Genomic DNA, 23,433 nt, shown 5'->3' with positions numbered 1-23,433 from the left:
AAGAGTGGGATATGAATAAGATTTTTTCTATTGCTACAACTTACACTATTAGTCTTGTCGCCTATCAGGTATATATTACTTACACTATCAAATAATGTTTCCTAAACTGACAACTGATGTTAAATAGACACAACTGTTTTCAAAACATGAAATTTTATATCTCTGAGGCTGTACAGATGTGCCATGGGCAGTGTTATTGGAATAAAAGCAGTTTTTCCAACATGATCACACTGAGAGGAATAATCATTTCATATAAATTTGACAGGAACTAAATATTAACCAGTTAAATTTCTTTATAATGAACTCATGCTCTCATAATTTACATGGGTACTTGCCTTTCTGTTTAATACTTATATTCCTAATTTTATTGAGAACTGGACAAAAATATTACAGGACTCTTAGGGAAAAAGTAAACTATTATTTAGCACAAAATCCCTTTATAATTGCCTTTTAAAAAGACTCTCAAGTGTAACATATACACCATAAAATTTACTGAATTTTTAGTAAATTTCCAGGATATGCAACCATTACCACAATCCAATGAATTCAGAACAACCCAATGAGTAACTCAGTCACTCATCCTATGCTAACTAGCTTGTTATACCCCCTAAAATGGTGAGTCACAAACGCCAATCTAACAGCCCATGACAAAATGAGAGGTGCGTATAAGGAAATGCACAATGTGGTGAGCTTTGCATCAAACTAGATTTATTTCATTACATTCCTCTAATTTTTATAGGAACAAAAAATAGAGGAATGTAATGAAATAGATGGTTGGTTGTTTTTGTTTTTAAAATGTTCTCTGATAACAATGCCAGTTTCTTTAATGTCTGTAAAGTTTGCTGAATTGTGATGCCCAAATTTCTAGGAGTATGCATCACCTATATGATGACATCTGATGCTTCACTAAAGCTACATTATGGTTCCCATTTTTCCACATTTGAGTTGATTACATGTGGTAAATTCCTATCAGGCAATGGCAGGACCTAGTTTTTCAGTACATCTGGCACTGTACAAGGTTGAATTTAACTCCAAAACTTTAATAATTCTATTTCCCTCTTAAAGTACCTGTTGGGATATCCAGTTTCAGATCCTGATGTAGAAAGCAATTAAGCTTAGTCAAACCAATTTCTATGTTTTCATTAAGTTCTAGACTTTGTGCCATTAATTTTTCTTCATCCGTATTTATCTGACCAAGTAAAACTTTACGCTGTTTCTCACTAGCTGCTTCATGTCCACTTAATTTTTCAGTAATCTTTGAACTTGAAGCTTCACAACTTTGGTTTACAACCTGTAAATGATGCAAATGCACTTTTATTACTAAAAACAAAGTTGCCACTGCTTTATTCAATATATCATTTCCCCTTACCTTGCAATTTTCCATAAAACATTTTAAAAACACATGCAAAAGTATAGAGAATATAATTAACCCCTGTATTCACTTCCCAGCCTCAACATTTATCAACAAATGGGTTACATAGCTCAAAAAGATTGGCCATACTCCATCTCCCTCTAGGATTATTTTGAAACAAACCCAGTATCATTTCATCTATTTACTTCAGCATACATCTCTAAGAGTTAAGAACTTTTTAAGACCATTCTTACATCAAAATAATGTAACAGTGATTTCTTTATATCAAATGTGTAGTCAGCATTCAAATTTCACCAGTTGACAAATGTTTTTCACAACTTCTTCATTTGAATCAGAATTTATTATTACATTTGGTTGATGTGCCTTAAGTCAGTCCTATATATTTTATCATGCAATATGGAATATTCTTCAGAGTGAAAAGGGCCATTCTTAATAATTCCCCTACTGCAAAAGATGTGAAGTAAGGGAAGGGCTATCCCAGACAAACTAGGACTTAAGGCCACCTAGTCTTTCTTCTTTTTTTAATCCTCACCCAAGGACGTTTTTTTAATTGATTTTTTAGAGAGAGAGAGGCAGAGAAACATTGATGTAAGAGAGAAATATCAACTAGTTGCCTCCCCCATGTACAGACCAGGGACCGAACTGGAAACAAAGGTGTGTGCCCTGGGAATTGAACCCACAATCTTTCAGTTTCAGGACAATGCTCCAACCAATTGAGCCACATCACCTAGGGAAAGGCCATCTAGTCTTAATCTTTTAATACAGGTTCATTCTTCCTCATATTTGTCTCCTTAAAAAATATTTTTGCTATTGAAGAAATCAGTCCTTTGCTCTAAGGAATATCTCAAGTTCTGGATTTTGTCAATTGCCACCCTATGCAGTATCTTCATGTTTATATGTCTTCTATTTTCTACAAACTAGTTAGACCCAAAGGCTTGATCTAAATTACCGGTAACTATAAAAAAGAATGAGGCAGACCACAGTTTTGGCTTCTGGCCAAGATGGAGGCATAGGTAGATGCACTGTGCCTCCTTGCACAATCAAAAGAAGGATAGCAACAATTTAAAAACAAAAAGCAACCAGAATTGACAGAAAATCAAACTGTATGGAAGTCCGACAACCAAGGATTTAAAAAAGACACATTCATCCAGACTGGTAGGAGGGGTGGAGACAGGTAGCCAGGTGGAGAAGACTCTCAGCAAGGCAATGGCTGGAGGACCAGGGCAGGTAAAGCAGCGGCTGGCCAACCTAGTAAGGCGGTAGATTGTGGAGCGGGGCAGGCAAGGCTGCAGTAGGCATGCTTTTTTGCCAAGAATATTTCATAGCTGGTACTGAAAGCACATAATGCTTAGTTGTATCTTTTATGTTCAGATTAAGCAGTGGCCCTGGCCAGGTAGCTCAGTTGTTTAGAGCATCACTCTGATACACAAAGGTTGCAGGTTTCATCCCCCATCAGTATAAATAAGTGGAACAACAAATCAATGTTTCTCTCTCTCCTTCTAAAATCAATCAATCAATAAAAAATTTAAAGATTAATCAGTTAGTTTGGGTATGGTCACCCACACATTTTCCTTCATTCATTACTCTGCTTAACTAAGCTAAGATAGAATAGATTTCTTATTGTTTGATATGACAAGATGTCTAGGCTCATCTGGTACATTTCTGCTGCAAACCTAAAAGCTGCTATTTTTTCCATTTTACCCTAGTTCCTTTTAGTGGAAATAGCTTATATAGTATAAAATACTTAAGTTCTTTTTACCTAATGCCTAAGAATATTAGTGAAGTCTTGTTATTGCACAGAAAGAAAAACAAAGCCAACAAAGGGTTCATGCAAGTGTTAAATTCAAGCAAACTCACAAACCTATCAAGTATTCTTTGAGCAACCAGAACAACATCCTAAATACTTAAAAGCAATAACAAATTTGAATCTACTAAAGAAAAGTAAAAAGCACCCTAGCTGGTATGGCTCAGTGGATTGAGCACTGGCCTGAGAACCAAAGGGTCGCTGATTCAATTCCCAGTCAGGGCACATGCCTGAGTTGTGGGCCAGGTCCCCAGTAGGGGTGCATGAGGGGTAACCAAAAATTGGTGTTTCTCTTCCTTTCTCCCTCCCTTCCCCTCTGTCTAAAAATAAATAAATCTAAAAAAAAGAGAGAGAAAAGCGAAAAATATATAAGTGGAAGATTATATACCAAAAGGTAGAGTACCCTTAACTGAAGGAACTAATAAGTCAAAAAACAAGAACAGACACAGATCAGACAAACGTTAAATAATTTTAGAGATCTAGGAGACATACACATGAAACAAGATCATGGATAAGCATACCAACTATAATACACTTAAAAATTTAAGTCATTCATTATATTTTAAGCCATTCAATATATTTTATATTTTAAGTCATTCATTTGTTTTGAAACCAATTCTTAGCCAAGAATACTTAATTTTTTGATTATCACTATTCACCCCAAAGTAAGGTTTCAGTTACAAAGTTATTACCTCCAATAAGTTCTGAATTTCCTCTTCCCTTTTATTTAAGCAAGATAGCCACTGTTCAGAAAAACAAAGTACGCTTGTGTTCAGAGCTTCACATCTCTGTTCAGTATCTTGGGATGTTATTTCAAGGTTGCTATTGAGTTTATCACAGTGTTTTGCACACTCTTCAGCCAACTGTGTACCTTCTTGGTTAAAATGTCTGAGTTCCTGTGATAGGTCATCACAATCAGCACAGAATTTCGTACTGTGAGAAGTTGTTTTGCTGATTATATCCTTAGACTTCCTATAAGAAAAGAGAACAACACTGTTAAAATAGAAAACCAAGACTCAAAAGATGTCTAACTTGCCCAAGATTACACAGATCAAACCCAGGCAGCCTGGCTCCAGAACCCATGTTCTTCTTAATTAGTCTTCAACACTGAGAAGAAATGCTTTGGCCAGTGTCTTTTCACAGCAGACTGACATCATACATGCCACTAGATGACCTTTCAAAATATCTTTTCTCATAAAGCCTTTCTCAGTCCTCCTCCAGATACTATGCTTCACTTCTACTTCTTAGAGTATTAACTATACACTTACTAAAATGAAACCTGTCTATGTGTTTTATTCCTTCTACTATATTATGTTATTTAACGGCACCTACAGCCTCTAGTCTAGTCCCTAAACTGTCCAGTCAAGTCATTCTGTTCTTAAGTAGTTTTGCCTTGCTTATAACATAAGTTATAAAAGTTATAAAACAAAAGTCAACTACAAAGTCTTATATTTAAAAGTAATGATATTGGTGTGTGACAAACTATACATAAAGCACACATAGTACACAGAAACATAACCCTGATATAAAACTAATGTTTGTTAGAAGATACATTTAAAACCCATTAGTGGCTTCCTTCTCTCAATAAAGCTTCCTACAATAGCATTCAAAGTCATCATATAGCACCATGGAATTAAACTTTGGGGAGTGAAAGTTCTCCTCGAGTACCACTAGGTGGCATACCATGTGAGTAAGAAAATGTGTTAAAACAAAAGTTCAACCCCAGATTAAGTAGAAATGAAAGAGAAAAAATTTTAAGTGGTAAATTTGAAGACTATTAACACAAATCTGTCCCCTTAAGGAATCACAATCTAGTAGGAAGATGAAATTTATTCATAAGTGACTATAAAAACTATGACAATAAATGGCAAAGGCAGTGGGTCTCTAACTTCAGTGTATGTAACTGTCAGCTAGATTCCTGGGCCGAAACTCCTGTTTCGTTCTTTTACCTATAGCCAATGGCAGGAAGATAGGAAAAATGACTTGCCTAAACATAAAGAAAGTATACCATAGTTTCCTTCCCATTTCATTTTTATCCCTTCAGAGCTATGGAATAAGCCCCATAGATGCTAGGAAAACAAAGTAGAAAAACACTTTCAGGATTTAGATCCTAGAAGGAAAAATTCAAAACAGAACATGATATAATGAGCAGTACCAACAACAGGACTGGAAAACAGATGAGAGGAGTTAGGTAGTAAGATGGGTGATAGGCCCAATGCCACAGCAACACTGTTTAACAGAAATATAATCGGAACCACACATGCAGTTTAAAAACTTATAGAAAGCAACAACAAATGAACAAAAACCCTCACACAGACAATAGTATGGTGGTTACCAGAGGGTAGGGGGGTGGGGAGAGGTCAAAGAAGGGGTCAAATATATATGGTGACAGGAGTCTTCACTTGGGTACTGAGCACATGATGCAAAAGACAGATGATGTATTTTCGAATTGTACACTTGAAACTTATATAATCTTATTAACCAATGTCACCAATAAATAATACTGAATACAGTGACTTATTAATAATGTCACCATTTAATAACATTTTAAAAATAAGTATTCCTAGTAGTCATATTAAAAAAAGAAAATAGAAAAGCAATCAAAGTAATAATGTCTTGGGTTTATATAGACTATGTAAAAGTAAAATATATAAAAATAAGGCATAAGAAATGTAGAGGAATTGGAAATATACTGTTATAAGGTCCTTTCATTACACATGAAACAGCAAATTATTTGAAGGTGGATTAAAATTATTTCAAAAGTTTATTATATTTTTGACCTAGCAATTTGACTTCTGGAAATATATCCTTTGAAACCTGAAACCCTAATACAAAAGAATACACACACACCCCTATGTTCACTGCAGTGTTTTTTACAATAGCCAAGATCTGAAACAGCCCAGATGATTGGATAAAAAAGCTATGGTACATTTATACAACAGAATACGAGGGCATAAGAAAGAAGGAAATCTTACCTTTTGTGACAGCATGGATGGAATTTCAGATTATTATGCTAAGTAAAATAGTCAGAGAAAGAAAAATAACATATGCTAGGTAATATGCTAGTAACATATGCTAGATTCCACTTACATGTGGAATCTAGTGAACAAAATAAACTGACAAAACAGAACACAGGCATGATGGATTCATGGAAGACTGACAGCTGTCAGAGAGGATGGGGGTAAGATAAGGTGAAGGGATTAGCCAAAAAATACATATATGTATCTCATAGACACAGACAACAGTGTGATAATAGCCAGAGAGAAAGGAGGTGTGGGCCAGGTGGAGGTGGATAAAGTGGGGGAAATGAGGACAGAAGACTTGGCTCGGGGCAGTGGGCACATGATGCAGTGTGTGCAGATGTTTTACTGAGTTGTACACTTGAAACCTATGTGGCTTTGCAAACCAGTATCACCCCAATACATTTAATTAAAAATGTTTATTATTAATCCTAAACAAACACTTAAAAAGTAATTTACAAAGTGTAACTGGTAAGTTGATGGAAAAGATAAAATGGAAACAAAAACGCTCAACTTAAACTAGGAATGGGAAAATGGGAACAAAGCCAACCAGGCAACAAACAGAAAGTAGCAAAATGGTAGATTTTAACCCAGCTTATCAATACTTTAATGAGAATGGTCTAAACACGCCTGTTAAAAGTCACATTGTGAAATTTGACAAAAAAACAAAACAAAAAAGCAAGACCCAATTATGTTATTTGTAAGAAATCCACTTTAAATATAAATACTTAGGCCAAAGTAAAAAAATTAGATAATTATTATGCAAATAGCTGAAATACTAATTTCAGACAAAGTAGACTTCAGAACAAGGAAGATTATCAGGTATAAAAAATACATTACATAATGATAACGGGGTCAATTCTCCAAGACATATCAACCCTAAATGTGTATACATCCAACAATAAAATATCACATGAGGCAGAAACTGATAGAACTGATAAGAGAAACAGACAAATCCACAATTATAGTTGGAGATTTCCATACCCTTCTCTTAGTCTAGAACATCTCATCCATCAACAATCGAATACATATTATTCTTACATGGGTAGTCACAACTGGAAAAGCTCATAAAATTAAATAGTCATTGGAACCATAATCCAAAAAGTAGGCCAGCAATACCTGCATACTAACCTAAACAGAATGAATGCCTACTAAAAAGACATATAGGATCCTGAATCTTCTAAAATAATAACCAAAATGTTCAAGGTACAATCAAAACACACTCTGGAGCCCTGGCTAGTGTGGCTCGGGGTTGAGCGCTGGCCTGGAAGTCTGATTTATATATTTTTTTTCTTCTGTTTCGTTGGTGTCAAATTGAAGTATCTATCACCAAGCGTGAATTTGTGAAGATTTACCCCATGGTTTCTTCTAAAAGTTTTATAGGTTTAGCTCTCATATTTAAGTTTTTATCTATTTTGAGTTATATTTTGCATATGGACTGAAGCAGGGGTACAACTTATCTACTTTCACATGGTTATCCAGTTGTTCCAGGTTCATTTGTTGAAAAGACTGTTCTTATGGATTACATAATCTCGACACCCTTGTTGAAAATAAATTGGCGATAGGAGTTTTGGTTTATATCTAGATTACAATTCTATTTCACTGGTCTTGTTTCCTTTCCTTTTCTTTTTTTGCCAGAAGTTTATTGTTTTGATTATGGCAGCCTTGAAGCAAGCTATCAAGTTGGGAAGTTGAGTCCCTCCCCTGTGGTTCTGGTACAACTTTGGAGGATAGGCTATTCCATTACTGCAAAAAGGCCTTTGGAATTTTGAGGAGGTTGCAATGAATCTTTATATTGCATCAGGAAGTACTACCATCTTATCAATGTTAAATCTTCCCATACTTGTATATGGGATGGTTTTTCATTTATTTACTCATTTTGTTTAGCAATGGTTTTAATTTTTAATAAACAAGCCTTTCACCTCTTTCCCTATTTCTACTAATTAAGATTGTGTATGTCTACAAATAAAAGAAAATCTTGTAACAATAAAGTGAATTAATAAATCTTACAAAAGGATGGATAGTGACTTTAGTAAACACGCAATGCAATATACAGATGATGTATGATATTATAGAGTTGTACACTTGAACTTATAGAATTGTATACTTAAAAAAGAAAAGAACTGTACATGTGAAACCTAAGTAATTTTGTTAACCAATGTTGCCCCAATAAACTTTAAAAAACTTAAATAAAACATTTAAAAAATAAAAATGTAAAATTTCTAGAAGATAACCTAAGTCTGACTGGAACATATATAAATATGTGAAACTGGTAAGCAAGGAGGCTGTAAAGCAACATTACATTCTAATGAAGGAATCAGCAAACTTAAGAGTCCAGATAAAAATATGTTAGGCTTAAAGGCTATATGGTCTTTGTGTACTTTTGCAGCAAAAAGGCAGCCAAATATAACCAAAGGCAACAGGTAAACAAATAGAAATATCTGTGTCCAATAAAATTAATCACAATCACAGGCATCCAGGCCACCAGCCAAACCCTGCTTTAGATAGTAAGAATATATTTCTTTACTGCCATGGGTTAGACACAGTCAAATTACTATATATTGTGAGACAGAGCAAATAAGTAAATATATTGTGAATGAGATCTGGGTTTCTCACTGTGTGAAAGGGAGCACAAATATAGAGTACTTATATGCACATGTATGTGCACACATGTTCACCCAGGATATCTAGAAGAAATGACACCCTAGTAGCAATAACAATACCTAGTGCCTAGATCAAGGTTTCTATTATTAAGGTTCTAGAGCTGGCGCTAAGAAAGTATAAGATGAGGCTGAAACGTCTTCCTATACCAGAAAGCAAGAAAGTGCTAAAAAATGCTAGGTCATATTAAAAGGACACAGGAGTCAACTTGAAGAGGCTCTCACTAGTGAAAACTAGGGCAATCTGAGTATCAAAATAACCCAGAGAACAAAAGATTCCATGAGTATATGCTCACATAAATAAATTAATAAAAATAAATGGGAGAGGAAGGGAAAAACTCTTCCTCTTAGCATAATGCCAACTAACAAAAGTAGAAGGAATGATGAAATTAGAAAAGATCACTGGACAGATACTATCTTTATGGTTGTTTCAGACATGTTATCAATAGATGCTAAAAGGATATGGATAGTTACATAGTTTCAAAGAATCTCCCCATAAATTCTTTAAGAATTGCAAAGGAAAAGAGTAACTTTACTATAGAGAAATCTAGAGGACAACACTATAATAAGTTATCAGAATGAAATGAAACATACCAATTATGAGACAAATAGGCATCACCTACCTTGTGATATCTGAGAAGCATTAAGAACAAATCACTTTTGTGACATCAAAATTACAGCTAACTATAGAACAACAATCAATCATTCAGAACTGTCAGAAATTAAGCGAAAGTAATTCCTACACTATGGAATTAAAGAAGAAACCACATTGAGACTGGTAGGAGGAGAAGAAACATGGAACAAGCTCGTCCCACACCCCCATGCGGCAGATAAAAATTGGGAGGGATATTTCAGGAGTGAGGGGTCCCAGCACCACAGCAGGACCTCCAGCTCAGGATTCCAGTGCTAGGAAGATTAAGTCTCCATAACTTCTGGTGGTAAAAACCAGTGGAAGTTGAGGCTTGGAAGACAGAAACTGCTGGACTTCCTCCTTTCCTCTTCTTCTTAAAGGGCCTGCACACAGAATTACTTGAATCACTCCCTCTGAGCTCCAGCACCGGGGTAGCGGCTTGAAAGGTACCAGAGGCATACAGGGAGAAACTACTTTTTGGCATCATGGCGACATCTGGGGGAATGCTTTTTGCCCAGATATAAGTGCTGGCAGAGGCCACTGTTCCTTTCTTGAGCCCTTCCACCATAGAGCCACAGAGCCGACAGTCAGGCTCCATATCTGAGACTCCTTCAACCTGGCTAACACTGTTTGCCCTACCCTAGTGAATCCCTGTTGCCCTGGCCCAACTAACTTTTGGACCCACCAAAGCCTGTTTCCAGTGGCTTTTCCATATGAACGGCCTGTCTTGGCCCATGTTCCAGATTTTCCTAAATGCTCTAAAACAAGCAGCAACTGGCTTCAGTGAGCCCTGCACTCTAAGCACTAGCAGCAGATGGCCTTGGTTCACAGCTTGGCTTTGCCTGGCACAAGTAACAGTCATCTGCAGATTGCATTGTTGCTTACGCTGGGTGAACCCAGACAGAATATGGTCAGTGGCTGACCTTGGACATGTCAACAGCAATCAATGCTCAAGTACAACAGGAGGGTGTACACATCCCACATTATGGGTGCACCTTGAGTTCCCAGCTTGGGTAATATGGGAGGCAGTGCCACTGGACCCTACAAGACACCTGCTACATTAGGCCACTCTACCAAGCCTGACAGGCATAGCCGCTCTACCACAGAAATAAGCACAGAGAGGCTGCCAAAATGAGGAGACAAAGAAACAAGGCTGGAATGAAAGGCCCAAAATAGATCAAAACTCCAGAAAAAGCGGTAAACAACATGAAGACCAGTAATCTACTAGATGCAGAATTCAAAACACTAGTTATAAGAATGCTCAAGAAACTTAGTGAGAATCTCAACAGCATAAAAAAGATCCAGTCAGAAACAAAGGACACAGTAACTGAAATAAAGAACAATTTACAGGGAATTAACAGTAGACTAGGTGAAGTTGAGAATCACATCAGCAAACCAGAATATAAGAAAGAAAAAAAACCCAATCAGAACAGCAAGAAGAAAAAAGAATTAAAAAAAAAAAAAAAGATCATGTAAAGAGCCTCTGGGACAACTTCAAGTGTACCAACATTCACCTCATGGGGGTGCTGGAAGAAGAGAGAGAGAGAGCAAGAAATTGCAAACCTATTTGAAAAATGACTAAAAATTTTCTTAACTTGATAAAGGAAATAGGCATACAAATTCAGGAAGCACAGAGTCCAAATCAAGATAAACCCAAAGATGACTACAACAAGACATAGTTAAAATGTCAAAGGTTAAATACAAAGAATCTTAAAAGTAGCGAGAGGAAAGCAGTCAGTTACCTACAGGAGAGCTTCCACAAGACTATGAACTTGCCCTGGCTGGTGTGGCTCAGTGGATTGAGTGCTGGACTGCAAGGCAGATGTTCGCTAGTTCTATTCCCAGTCAGGGCACATGCCTGGGTTGTAGGCCAGGTTCCCCGGTGCAGGGAGCACAAGAGGCAACCACACATTAATGTTTCTCTCCCTCTCTTTCTCCATCCCTTCCCCGCTGTCAAAAAATAAATAAATAAAATCTTTAAAAAAAAAAAAAAGACTATTCTCAAAAGAAACTTTACATCTAGAAAGGACTGATGAGAAATATGCAAAGTCATGAAAGCAAGGACCTACAACTGAGATTACTCTACCCAGCAAAGATATCATTTAGAATTGAAGAAGAAAAAGCTAAAGGAGTTCATCACCACCAGTATTCATCACCAAACCAGTATTATATGAAATGTTAAACGTTCTTTTTTAAAAAAGATTAAAAATATCAACAATAAAATGGCAATACTTATCTGTCAACAATTGGATCTAAAAATAAAAAAAATAAAAAATAAACACGCAGAACAGAAACAGAATCATAGATACAGAGAACATTTTGATGACTGCCAGCTCAAAGTATAGTTGGAGGCATGGATGAAAAAGGTGAAGACATTAAGAAGCACAAATTGGTAGTTACAGAACAGTCATGGGGGTATGAAGGGAATGCATAGGGAATAGAGTAGCCAAAGAACATATATGCATGACCCATGGATATGGACAATGACAGTGTGGGGATTGCCTGAGGGTGTGCATGGGGGGAGTGGAACTGAGTGAAGGGGGACACAAAGAGGGGAAATTGGGACAACTATAATAGCATAAATAAAACATAATTAAAAAAAGAACATACCACTTTTGTGGTATTTTTGATAATTCCAACTAATCATGATGGCCATCCTCAACTGAGGTACATAAATATTCTATACTCTTGAAAAAGTAAATGTCATGAAAGACAAAGACTAAGGAACTGCTCCAGATTAAAGGAGACTCAAGAGATACAACAAATGCAATGCATGATCCTGCACTGAATCCTGTACCAGAAGTAATATCTTTTTCTTTTCCTATAAGGAACATTAGTGAGATAATTGACAAAATTTGAATTAGGTGTGTATATTAGGTAACAGTTATCAATATTAATTCCTGATCCTGATCCATAACCTTATAAAGGTTATATAAGAGTATCCTTGTTTTTTGGAAATATACATTGAAGTATTTAGGAAAAAGTTTGCATCATACCTGTAATGTATTCTCAGCTAGCTCATAAAAGATATAAATATATAATATTAGATGGGGGAAGTGAGAGGAATGAGAATGACAAAACAAACATAATAAAATGCTAAATGAGAAATTGGGTTGTTTTTGTATTATTTGAAGCCTTTTATACTGAAATAATGTCAAAATTATTTCTGAAGCAGTGAAAAGTTAAATTGAATTTTAAAACAGCTTACTGCTCTGTATTTTCTTGGATATTCTTAAGTGGTTTCTGGATGTTTTCACACTTTTCCTCCAAAGCACAGAACCTCTCTCCCCAAAGATTGATTAACTGGCAAAGTTCCTGTAAGAAACGTGTAGGGAGGGGAAGAGATTGAAATTATGATGCTTAAACTTTTTTCCTATACTGACATCAAGTATTTTCCCATAGGTGAGAATTATACAATTTCCTTACAAGAGTTATTTAATTAAAATAAATAAACAAACAAATTTTTTTAAAAAAGAGTTCTTTAATGCTACCTCTCTCCCATAGAGGGAAGCAGTGGAGGTTGATATTAAAAGGATATCTACCTATAATATTATAGGGATTTTTTAAAAGAGTAAATAATAAGCAACTTGGTATTTTAACACTTATTTTTAGTGTACCTCTAAACTAACCAAATATATCAAAATGACACATTATGTTTGAGAACCACTTTAACAAATACATAGTTGCTTCTTAAGTGTTATCACCACTAGAAGGAAAAGGTGATGCTGGTAAACTCATGGGTCAAGCAGTCCAAAACTGTTACCAGAGCTGACACATTTTACAGAGCCTAGTTGGGTCATATCAATACTGTCAATATAGAGTTTTACCTCTGCTCATACTTGGCATCTTTAAAAAACAAGCTCTTATAAGGCATACGACATGTTAGAGATTTATACTGCAAAATGAAGAAGCTACACTAAAGACCAAGGAAGACCTGAAAAGTTACCAAGTATTCTTACCACTGTTCAGTCCATTAGTTGACCAGTGTCTCTGAATAACACATCAGCAGATAAAATATAAATAACACTTTGATTATAAATAAAGTCTGTCAATAATTTTAGTAGTCTCAGAGTAGAAGGAAATAGAGGTATTATTTTTAAAAAACCTACATGTAAATAGGTGTTCAGAGTTTCACACAACTGTTTTGTTAGTGCTAACTTCAAGTTCTACAAAGTTGAAGAAATTCTCACTTAGTAATCTTGCTTCCTTAAAGCCAGAGAATTCAAACATCCATACTAAAATACTTTTTAGATCGAAGGTATTTTGTTTTTAAACATTTCAATACCCATTTTAAACATTCAAAACAGCTAATTTATAAAAAGTTTATCAATCTTAGAATATATACCTAAAAAAGTCCTAGGCAGGTTTAAGGTAAACAACCCTATGCAGACGTATGTCATTGCTACAATTTCAAAGTGCAAGAAAATATACAGACCTGACTGGTGGCTCAGTGATTGAGTGCCAGCCTGCAAACCAAAGGGTCTCTGGCTCAATTCCCAGTCAGGGCACATGCCTGGGTTGCAGGGCAGGTCCCCCATAGGGGCCACAAGAGAGGCAACCACACACTGATATGTCTCTCCCTTTCTCCCTCCCTTCCTCTCTCTAAAAAATAAATAAATAAATCTTAAAAAAAAGAAAGTATATAGAAGAGCCACTCAAAAATAAATGCCTTGCCCGGGCTGGTGTAGCTCAGTGGATTGAGCGCGGTCCTGCGAACCACATGATCGGGGTTCAATTCCCAGTCAGGGCACAAGCCTGGGTTGCAGGCCAGTTCCCAGCAGGGGACTCACGAGAGGCAACCACACACTGATATTTCTCTCCTTCTCTCCTTCCCTTCCTCTCTAAAGATAAATAAATAAAATCTTTTTTTAAATTAAAAAAATAAAAAATAAAAAAATAAATGCCTTTCAGGCATTGTAATCACTAACACCCTGTAAGATGATATGAATACTGCTAGATTCTTGCAAGGCCTCTTGTTTCCTCATTAGAAAACTGGGCTAGTAATAAAATTTGTATCTATATTGGTAGGAGAAATTAAACATAAGTTGCTCAAGAAATGTTAACTATTATTTTTACTAATTTCTGATGTCAATCCTTTCTCTGAAAAGTTTCATTAGTATCAATTAAGAAAATGATTACTTTTTTTAAAGTTGCTTTATTTCTTAACTAAAAATCTTTGATATATTATTGTTCTTCTCATTTTTGGTGACATGAATGTTGTCCTTCTCCCTCACTCCTCCCCCCGCCCTGCCAAAGGATCCTTCACTACCCACTAAATTATGTCAACAGTTTTATTGACTAAAGTCTCACTTAAAAACTTTAGACATTTATTACTAAGGCCTTAAAAATACCAGTTGTTTTCCATATGTTGATATTTATAGATTATGACCTTCTTGGTTTGAAGGTTTGGTTTTGGTTTAAAGGCTCATATACTAAGAAATAGTTCACATGGAGGAAGATAAGTCATGAATTATACTTATAATCAAATCAATAAAATCTGAGAACTATATTCATTTACTACAATTTAAATGTCTGACATGGGTCAGATAGAGACAGTAAGAGGAAAGCAGGGTAGAGTTAATGACAGTAACTATCCATATTACCCTAGGAAAAAACAATTTTTAAGTTACAATGTAGATATGTGTTCAGATAAAATGCTATAACCATTTTTTTCTAATTGTATTCCCAAAGGTATGTTTCTCCAGCATTACATTGTAGTGAGAGGAAAAGACTGCTCTGTTTGTCTGATTGTGCTTTAGTATATGGTTCTAAATGTAGCAAATCCTCAAATAGTAACTGATCGAGAAAAGCATTCTCAATTATTTTACATTAATTACTGTTAAAAGCAATAGTGGCTTTGCTATTTTCAGGTTTCTAAATTAGTTATATAACATTCAGATTGTGTAACAAGGATTGTCAAGCTAAAGATCATAAAAAAAACTTTCTTTTTACATTCTCCAAATCACCTAAATAAGATACCTGTGAATGAATTTTCTTTATTGTCTTCAGGTCTTCAGTTAAATTTTCACATAGCTTCTGAGACTCAGCCAAGGAAGAAATCGTATTTTCTTGTAGTTCATGTAGATTGTCAGACAGCATATTGAGAAAGCCATCCATTTCCTTTTTCTGATCTTCTATCTTTGAAGGAAAAAAATTAATTTTTTAAATCAAAAAAATGTAAGTTTCTTTTCCTTTTTTGAATACATACAAAATAGAAAAGGTAGAAAACAGTATGCAAAGTCCTTTCTTCTCTCCAGCCTCTAGAACTCTAGTCCTACTCTCACCTGAAAGACTGGTACCATTTTTAAACGATTCCTGAGATGTTTTATGTATAATTAGGCATATATGCATACATGTATAGATACATGTATCTTGCTCACCCACCATGAGAGCATGCTGCATGTTACTCTGTAAGCTTTAATACTTATCTTTATCATTCCCTCTCATTTTTCTTAGCCATGATTCTGCTGACTATATCAACAGCAGAGTGTATCCTAGCTCCTTCTTCCTCCAGATTCCTTCTCGTGTAAAACTCTCTACATGAGTTTTACATGTAGACAAATCTCCAGGTATGACAACAAATAGGTTTTTTTTCTTAAACAATTTGATTTTGAGATAATAACATTTATTACCTTATTAGCCACTGTCAGTGAAGTCTTGAAAATATGCTTGAGCTGACTATCAATTTTCAGTATAGCCAACACAGTGGGGGATAAAACTGTTTCCAGTGAGCTTAGAAGGTCAGCCTTAAGTACATTCTGGTTTTAAAAATAAAAACAAACAAGTCTTTGAAAGTAATATTTTCCTGTTCATAAACCTGGTTGGTTAAATCTCTTAAATACTTAGTTAACTAAATATATTCATATTCAAATTCTAAGTGTCAATTTTTTGTTCTTTAAAGCATATTTGTTATAAGAGTTTATATTCTGTAAAAAGTATTAAATACTTCTTTTAAAAGGCTATCATTTGCCCTGGCTGGTGTAGCTCAGTGGATGGAGCGCAGGCCTGCGAACCACACATGATCACGGATCAATTCCCAGTCAGGGCACATGCCTGGGTTGCAGGCCAGTTCCCAGCAGGGGACTCATGAGAGGCAGCCATGCATTAATATTTCTCTCCTTCTCTCCTTCCCTTCCCCTCTAAAGATAAATAAATAAAATCTTTAAAAAAAAAGCTATCATTCATTGGAAAAGAAGTATTACTCTAATTTCAAATCATTCTGTGAAAGCAGCAATCATCTCTTTGACTCAAGCAATGCTTATAACCTGGTAGAAAGACATCAACAAATAGATTATCATCTAGTTAATGAATCAATTTCCAAAACGTTAATATTGACAGCATCTTTTAACTTTGTCAATTTTTGGTGATTGAAGAAATCTATCAAATAATGTTACACAAGCACTGAACCTAGGCAGTGCCAGCTAACATTTGTGGTATCTACTTGGAAAATGTTCAACAAATATTGTCAATCTCTAAAAGGGAAACCAAGAGTCTGCACAAAGACGTGATATGGCAGAGAACTTCCTAGACAAATCACATAAATACAAAATAAAGAGTATACAATGCAATAAAGTATGGAGGAGGTAATATTTAGTAAGACAAGTGACTTCTATAGAACTGTGAAAGAGCCTTATCGTTAAGGCCCATAAAGACTTGATCACACAGATTTGGCCTCACAAATTGTTCTATGTGATTCTAGTATTCTATATTCTAAACTATTTTTCTTACACATTTTTCTACATTACTGTAGTTTTAAAATTAAGTAATTAACCGCTTAATATCTCCTTCTGGTTGGGTCAGTGTAACATCAGCAGGACGATTCCCGACCTCTGCAGAAAAAATAATTTACCTATTTCTGAGCAAACCGGCAAGTCATGGGCCCCTTTACTTCATCTGGAGCTAAACCTATCCTTTTTAGTAATTAGAAGGCTTTTTGTTTAACTCCCATTTATTAACTTGGGAGGGAGAAAGGGAGGGAGCGAAGGAGAAAGGGAGGGAAGGAGGGACATCGATTTTGTTTTCCACTTGTTTATGCATTCACCAACTGATTCTTGTATGTGCCCTGACCGGAGATGGAACCCACAAACTTGACACATCAGGACAATGCTCTAACCAGTGGAGCAACCCAGCCGGGGCCCATAATTCTTACTTTTAATGTTGCAAGATATAAGTGAAAAAGGTTTCACAGGTTGGTTGTATGAATTTGAAAATTAATCTTTCTGGGCGGAAAACAATGGAGAGATTTGTCTTTAAAATATAAACCTACTTTCTTCCTTTTTTTTCTGAGTCCCCCACCTCTCCTCCCTTTAAACCTACTTAAAAGCGATGCGTTTATCACTGTGTCTAATAAAGGGAACATGAAATAGTTAACATTGCTTTTGAAAACTTAACAAATGTAACCCTTCAAAATACTTTAAAATAGCCCTGGCTAATGTAGCTCAGTGGATTGAGCATGGGCCTGTGAACCACACGATCGCGGTTCAATTCCCAGTCAGGGCACATGCCTTGGTTGCAGGCCAGTTTCCGGCAGGGGACACACTGGAGGCAACCATACATTGATATTTCTCTCTCTCTCCTTCCTTTCCCCTCTAAAAATAAATAAATAAAATCTTAAAAAAATACTTTAAAATATTTACTAACAATCAATGTCTGAAGTACAGTTTTACTTTCTTCTGCTATTGACTGTTCTTTTAATATCATATTAGAAATCTGAGAAACATGTGTAGACACATTTTCTGGAATACATGTTAGAGATCCAAGTGCTATCGTAGTAATGATGTCTAATGCAGAAACACAGGAAGACATCAGGTTACCTATACCAAGAAAAATAAAATACATATAAGCTTTAACATAAACATATTTAAATACAGTTACAACCACCTCAAAGAAGCTGGCAGATTTATATCTTTGTTGTGGAAATTTGTTATAACAAATAAGCTTAACATAATTATCTCACTACATAAGCAAGGAAAAATTTTAAATATAAATTATATTTGTCCTACAGTATTCTATAAGCATTTGACATATCTGTAGGTACTATCAGATGCATAGCTAATAAATCTCAGTAAACCAAGAATGAGAATATTCTAAAATGAATCATTTTAAAAATTTAATAAATAATATTATAGTAGGTAAAGGAGAAACTAGAAATCAATAAACAAAATTTATAGTGGTTGGCTTCTGATGACTAGACTCTGGGTAATTTAAAACAATTTTTACATTTCTGCATCTCCCAAATTTTCTATAAAGAGGATAATTCTTTCATAATTAATAAGCTAATACTGAGAGAGTATTTTTTTAAATGAAGATAACAAATAATGATACATATACACATTCTGACAATGGAGCAAACATTCAAGATGCACATTCTAAAAAAAAGATGCAAAATATTTATGTATAGAAAATTTCTAGAAAGAAACTCAAGAAATTTAACAGTAGTACCTATGGAGAATGAGGCAGGGTCAAGTTAAAGGGACTTTTACTTCTAAAGTTTATATACTTAGTTATTGTTTAATAAACATATTTTATAGAAAACAGAAAAACACAACAACAACTAAGATTTGTTTGAATTCACAGGCAGTGTAAGCATCAAACCCGAGTCTGAACAGGTACTGTGTGCACTGGAGTGAACTAATGACACTGTCACCTGAATTTTTTATGATATTAAACTATTAGTTTCAAAATTAGTCTCACACTGAACACACAAAGACTAGAAAAATTAATAATGCCTGAACTTACCAAACAAGGTCTTGTGAACTTCCAACATGGCCTTTTGTTTTGAACTGCCATCCTTTATTAATTCTTTCATATGATTAAAAAGACTGTTCATATTTTTGCCAAAAATATCCTGAGCTTCTGCATTGTGCTGATCAACCGCCTTCTTACGGTCCAGCTTGGTATGAAGACCAGATACATCTTTTGTAGTTTCTTCAACTGTGTTAAGCAACTGTATATGATTTTTAAAAAATGTTAATCAGATGATTATGACAAAAACTGCCTATGAAAAGTATCTGTGTTACATAAGGGATTGTCTCCTAATGAGAACTTACAAGTTTATATACTGTATTAAAAAAAATTTTTTTAGCCCTGGCTGGTGTAGCTCAGTGGATTGAGCGCGGGCCTACGAACCAGAGGATCGCGGTTCGATTCCCAGTCAGGGCACATGCCTGGGTTGCAGGCTGGTTCCCTGCAGGCCAACTCCCAGCAGGGGATGCACGAAAGGCAACCATACATTGATGTTTCTCTCCCTCTCCTTCCCCTCTAAAGATAAATAAATAAATAAAATTTAAAAAAAAAAGTTCAATTTAAAAAAAAAAAGAACAAAAAAAAAATTTTTTTTGAACTCAAGCTAATTTATCCAGGAATATTTATTTCCCTTCCCTAGCCATCTAAGCAAGGAAAACTGATTTTGCCAATTATAGTAATTATGCTCCCCAACAACTTTTTTCCTATTATATGTTACTATTTCCTTAAAAGTACACCTAATAAAAATTAAGTTCTTTCAACAACTTCCATCATCAGAAGGTACAAAACTCTTGATGACTGATTATTTTCAATCATGACCACAGGAAAAAGCACTACATCATTACTCTAAATGTCCACAAAGTATATTAAAGTCATGTTCTATTCCCAAAATTTCTGAAAGGGTTTCCTTAAGTTAGCATCTCCAAAGAGGAAAATTTATATAAAATGTCACTTAGAGTGAATAAATAGAATCTCACAATTAATGCTAAAGCAAAGTAAGTTACTTGTACCTATTCTCTAATTTCTTTAGTGCAGTACAAGCAAAACAAAGGACAAACCTTGCTGGCAGTATCATGAAGTTTCTTTTCAGTACTTTCCAAAACTGATGTGATATACTCTTCTTTAACAAGCTGTAATTTAGTTTCTTGTAAATGTTCTTGAGTGGTTTTAAGTTCCTGTGTCTTATTTTGCAGGTCAGATTTACACTGGTCAAGTTCATTTTTATTATCCATGAACAATTCTGAAACCTAAATATAACATATTAAACATCTTTTTAAGAATTAAAAATGCCGAACTGGTTGGTGAGATACCTATCTAGTTCATAATATAAAATTTAAAAAACCAAACAAATTATTTCCATGCAAAATTGTAACAAGTTCTAAGTTACCAGGTAGGTTAGCACCTTTTATACAGCACCTAGTTTCTTACTATAAGTTATTTAAAAACAAATAACAGTGTAGTGGTATTAATTCCTCAGGCTTTAGCCAACACTGCCGATGTGAGGGTGGCACAGAAGGATCAGGTCTTTACATCTTAATTATTTAACATCTGTTTTCTCCCAACATCCCATTCTCTCGTCTGATAAACATGTTAAAGAAAGTGTCTCAGCATTAACTATTGAGCTTGAAGAATAAAATTGCACAATTCAATTAATTTCTTGTAATGCTGCATTAATGCTAAGTGTCAAAGTAGTTTCTTCTTTACAATTGATAATAAAATTATGATACAACTTATTTCTACTTTAAGGACCAGCAAGAAAAAAATCTTAATGAAAAATAACCAGGTCTCTCACGTTTTGAAGTTTTCTTTAAATATCTGCTTTTTACATAATATTCAATATTGTTTGGAATGCTTACCCTACTTAGCTCCTCCTCAAGGGCACCAATTTTTTCAGTCAATTCTACAATCTGTTCTTCTTGAACAGTTAGTTTTCCATTCATGACTCTAAAACAAAGTTTAATATGAATTTAAAAATTAGTATTTTTTTCTAATTCCAATACAATTTACTCCAACACAATTGTGGCAATTACACGCCAGCTTTACCATTTATCACTATTGTGATGATACCTACATGTCAATAAGCAATAAATACAAACTGTGAAAACAAATGTATTTTTTGTTCTTGTTTAATAACTGTTTTTCCTGTTATCTCCATTTTGAAACTGAGAATCCCTACCTAAAAGGGGAAAAATATATGCATATAAAAATTGAGATGCAACAAAGCTAACAACAGAATATAACTCACACAAAGTAGAGGTAGGGGGAATACAACCTAAGTGTCTATAATCAAAAATATGGAGCATAAATAGGACATAGAAAATCCAGGAAAGGCTTGGGACTTGAAGGTATCAGGTATTACAGGAGGAAGAAATGAAATATGGAGCTAAAAACTGGAGAACTAAATTAAAGTGTGTAGATATGGCCATTATACCTCATATCACTAACATGCATACCCAATATACCCCAACATCACATCACCACAAAAATTCTCAGAAGAGTACAGGGCTACTCTCTAGACCACAGTTCCTTAGCCTCAGCACTACCGACATTTCACACTATATAATTCTGGTCAAGTTTAATGGGTCTCTTATTTCTTTAGCACTAGCAAGTTTCAGGACTGTGTGCTGTTTTTTATACTCCTCTGCCTACCAGTTCCTTCATAGCTATGAACAATATTCTATTCCATACTGTGCTAAATGACAGAGATTCCTTTATGAATGCAAATCTTATCAAATTATGAGCTAGATAATTGTGGATTAAAGGAAAAGCTAGAACTGAGGCATGAGAGGACATTGATTCTAACAGTCTTTTGATTAACTATTATATATAGTTCTTTATTGGAAATGGGTCTTTTATATAGAATGGGATATTTGAAATGCTTTTCTTTTTCTTTTTTAAAGATTTTATTTATTTTTAGAGAAGGGAAGGGAGAGAAACAGCAATATGTGGTTGCCTTTCGTGCACCCCCTAGTGGGGATCTGGTCCACAACCCAGGCATGTTCCCTAACTGGGAATCTAACCAGTGACCCTTTAGTTTGCAGGCCGGCACTCAATCCACTGAGCCACACCAGCCAGGGCTGAAATGCTTTTCTTATATTGAAGATACAGGTAATGCTACATTATTATTTCATTGATAATATAGTTTCAAAAGGTCTATTAAGCCTGGTATAAATATAGCGTTATCTTGTTTAAAATGTTGGCTGCAGCTTTTGTAATCCTTCTCTGACTTCTAAGAAAGAACTATTAAGATAAAACACTATCTTCAATCAGGGGACTTACAAACTAAAAATAAAGCTATTTCTTAATCTAAAACACATCAAAGAGATGAACAGAAAAGAAAATTAGACAATCAGTCCCCAATGTTTAATGTTTGACTACTAATAGAACATATGAGCAAATCAAGGGACAAAAACCTCACGTAGATATTCATTGGTTAAGCACCCACTTCCAGCATCCAGATATCCTTTAGGGAACGATTGTCCCCTGACTCTGCAGCAGCTCGGCTGTATGGCGGTGCTTGATTCCATCCCCAGATCTGTGGACTAAGCCTGACTGGCTCACAACCAGCAGGGCAACTCAACTCCTTTTCCAGTTACTGGTTCATATATATGCACAACTCAGGCCTAAATTATCATAAGTGATGTCCCCGTGGCCAGTTTTGATGGTAAAGGACAGAAAGCCTCTCATCTACAGCAGACCTGAATGACCGCATGTAGCTGCCCTGCTGCTGACCATCATTCCCAGATGAACAGCCAGCTCTAGGAGGAAGCCACCATGAAGAACAGGAGTGGGAACAGAGAGAAACTAGACCCTTGAGTTACTGGATTAAATAATCTTGAAATTCATTCTATCCCTTCCTGTTTTAAGACAGTTTAAGTTCAGTATTCTAACAACCAAGAGCATCTGATACCTAACTTAAAGTGTTCATTCAATTAAAATTAATGTTGAAAAAAAAAAGTGATAGAAATAGTGACACCTGTAAAGTGAACAATTGAAAAATATAATGAAACTCTCATGTGTAGAGTTAAGTATATCTGAAAACCAGAGAAACACATTAAAAAAAATCCAGGTTAAGAATTAAGTACAAATTTATAAAAGATTTTTGTAAAAAAGGTTTTGTCAACTGGGTATGGGCTATAACAGAAGTAAACAAAACTAAAGTTACATAGAAAGAATAAAAGAAATATTGTTTAATAAGCTGT

At 35.0% G+C, this 23,433-nt stretch overlaps 1 protein-coding gene across 1 annotated transcript in view; it reads right to left on the bottom strand.

Annotated features, from left to right (window-relative positions):
• The window catches only part of KIF11 (kinesin family member 11), a 52,313-nt gene that overhangs the window by 4,324 nt on the left and 24,556 nt on the right, over positions 1-23,433 (bottom strand). Inside the window, exons 11-19 of the mRNA XM_037047362.1 lie at positions 21,088-21,175; positions 20,290-20,478; positions 19,226-19,433; positions 18,128-18,300; positions 16,120-16,245; positions 15,467-15,625; positions 12,696-12,802; positions 3,869-4,148; positions 1,069-1,291 (exon numbers count right to left, since the gene is read on the bottom strand). Coding sequence (XP_036903257.1) covers positions 1,069-1,291; positions 3,869-4,148; positions 12,696-12,802; positions 15,467-15,625; positions 16,120-16,245; positions 18,128-18,300; positions 19,226-19,433; positions 20,290-20,478; positions 21,088-21,175 — 1,553 coding nt within the window. The remainder of the gene's footprint in view (positions 1-1,068; positions 1,292-3,868; positions 4,149-12,695; positions 12,803-15,466; positions 15,626-16,119; positions 16,246-18,127; positions 18,301-19,225; positions 19,434-20,289; positions 20,479-21,087; positions 21,176-23,433) is intronic.

The sequence above is a fragment of the Sturnira hondurensis genome, unplaced genomic scaffold, assembly GCF_014824575.4.
Source record: "Sturnira hondurensis isolate 20B ecotype Veracruz unplaced genomic scaffold, ASM1482457v3 Scaffold0005563, whole genome shotgun sequence".
Classification (NCBI taxonomy): domain Eukaryota; kingdom Metazoa; phylum Chordata; class Mammalia; order Chiroptera; family Phyllostomidae; genus Sturnira; species Sturnira hondurensis.
The sequence above is the reverse complement of the archived record's forward strand: the minus strand, read 5'-3'. Positions and strand labels throughout refer to the sequence as shown.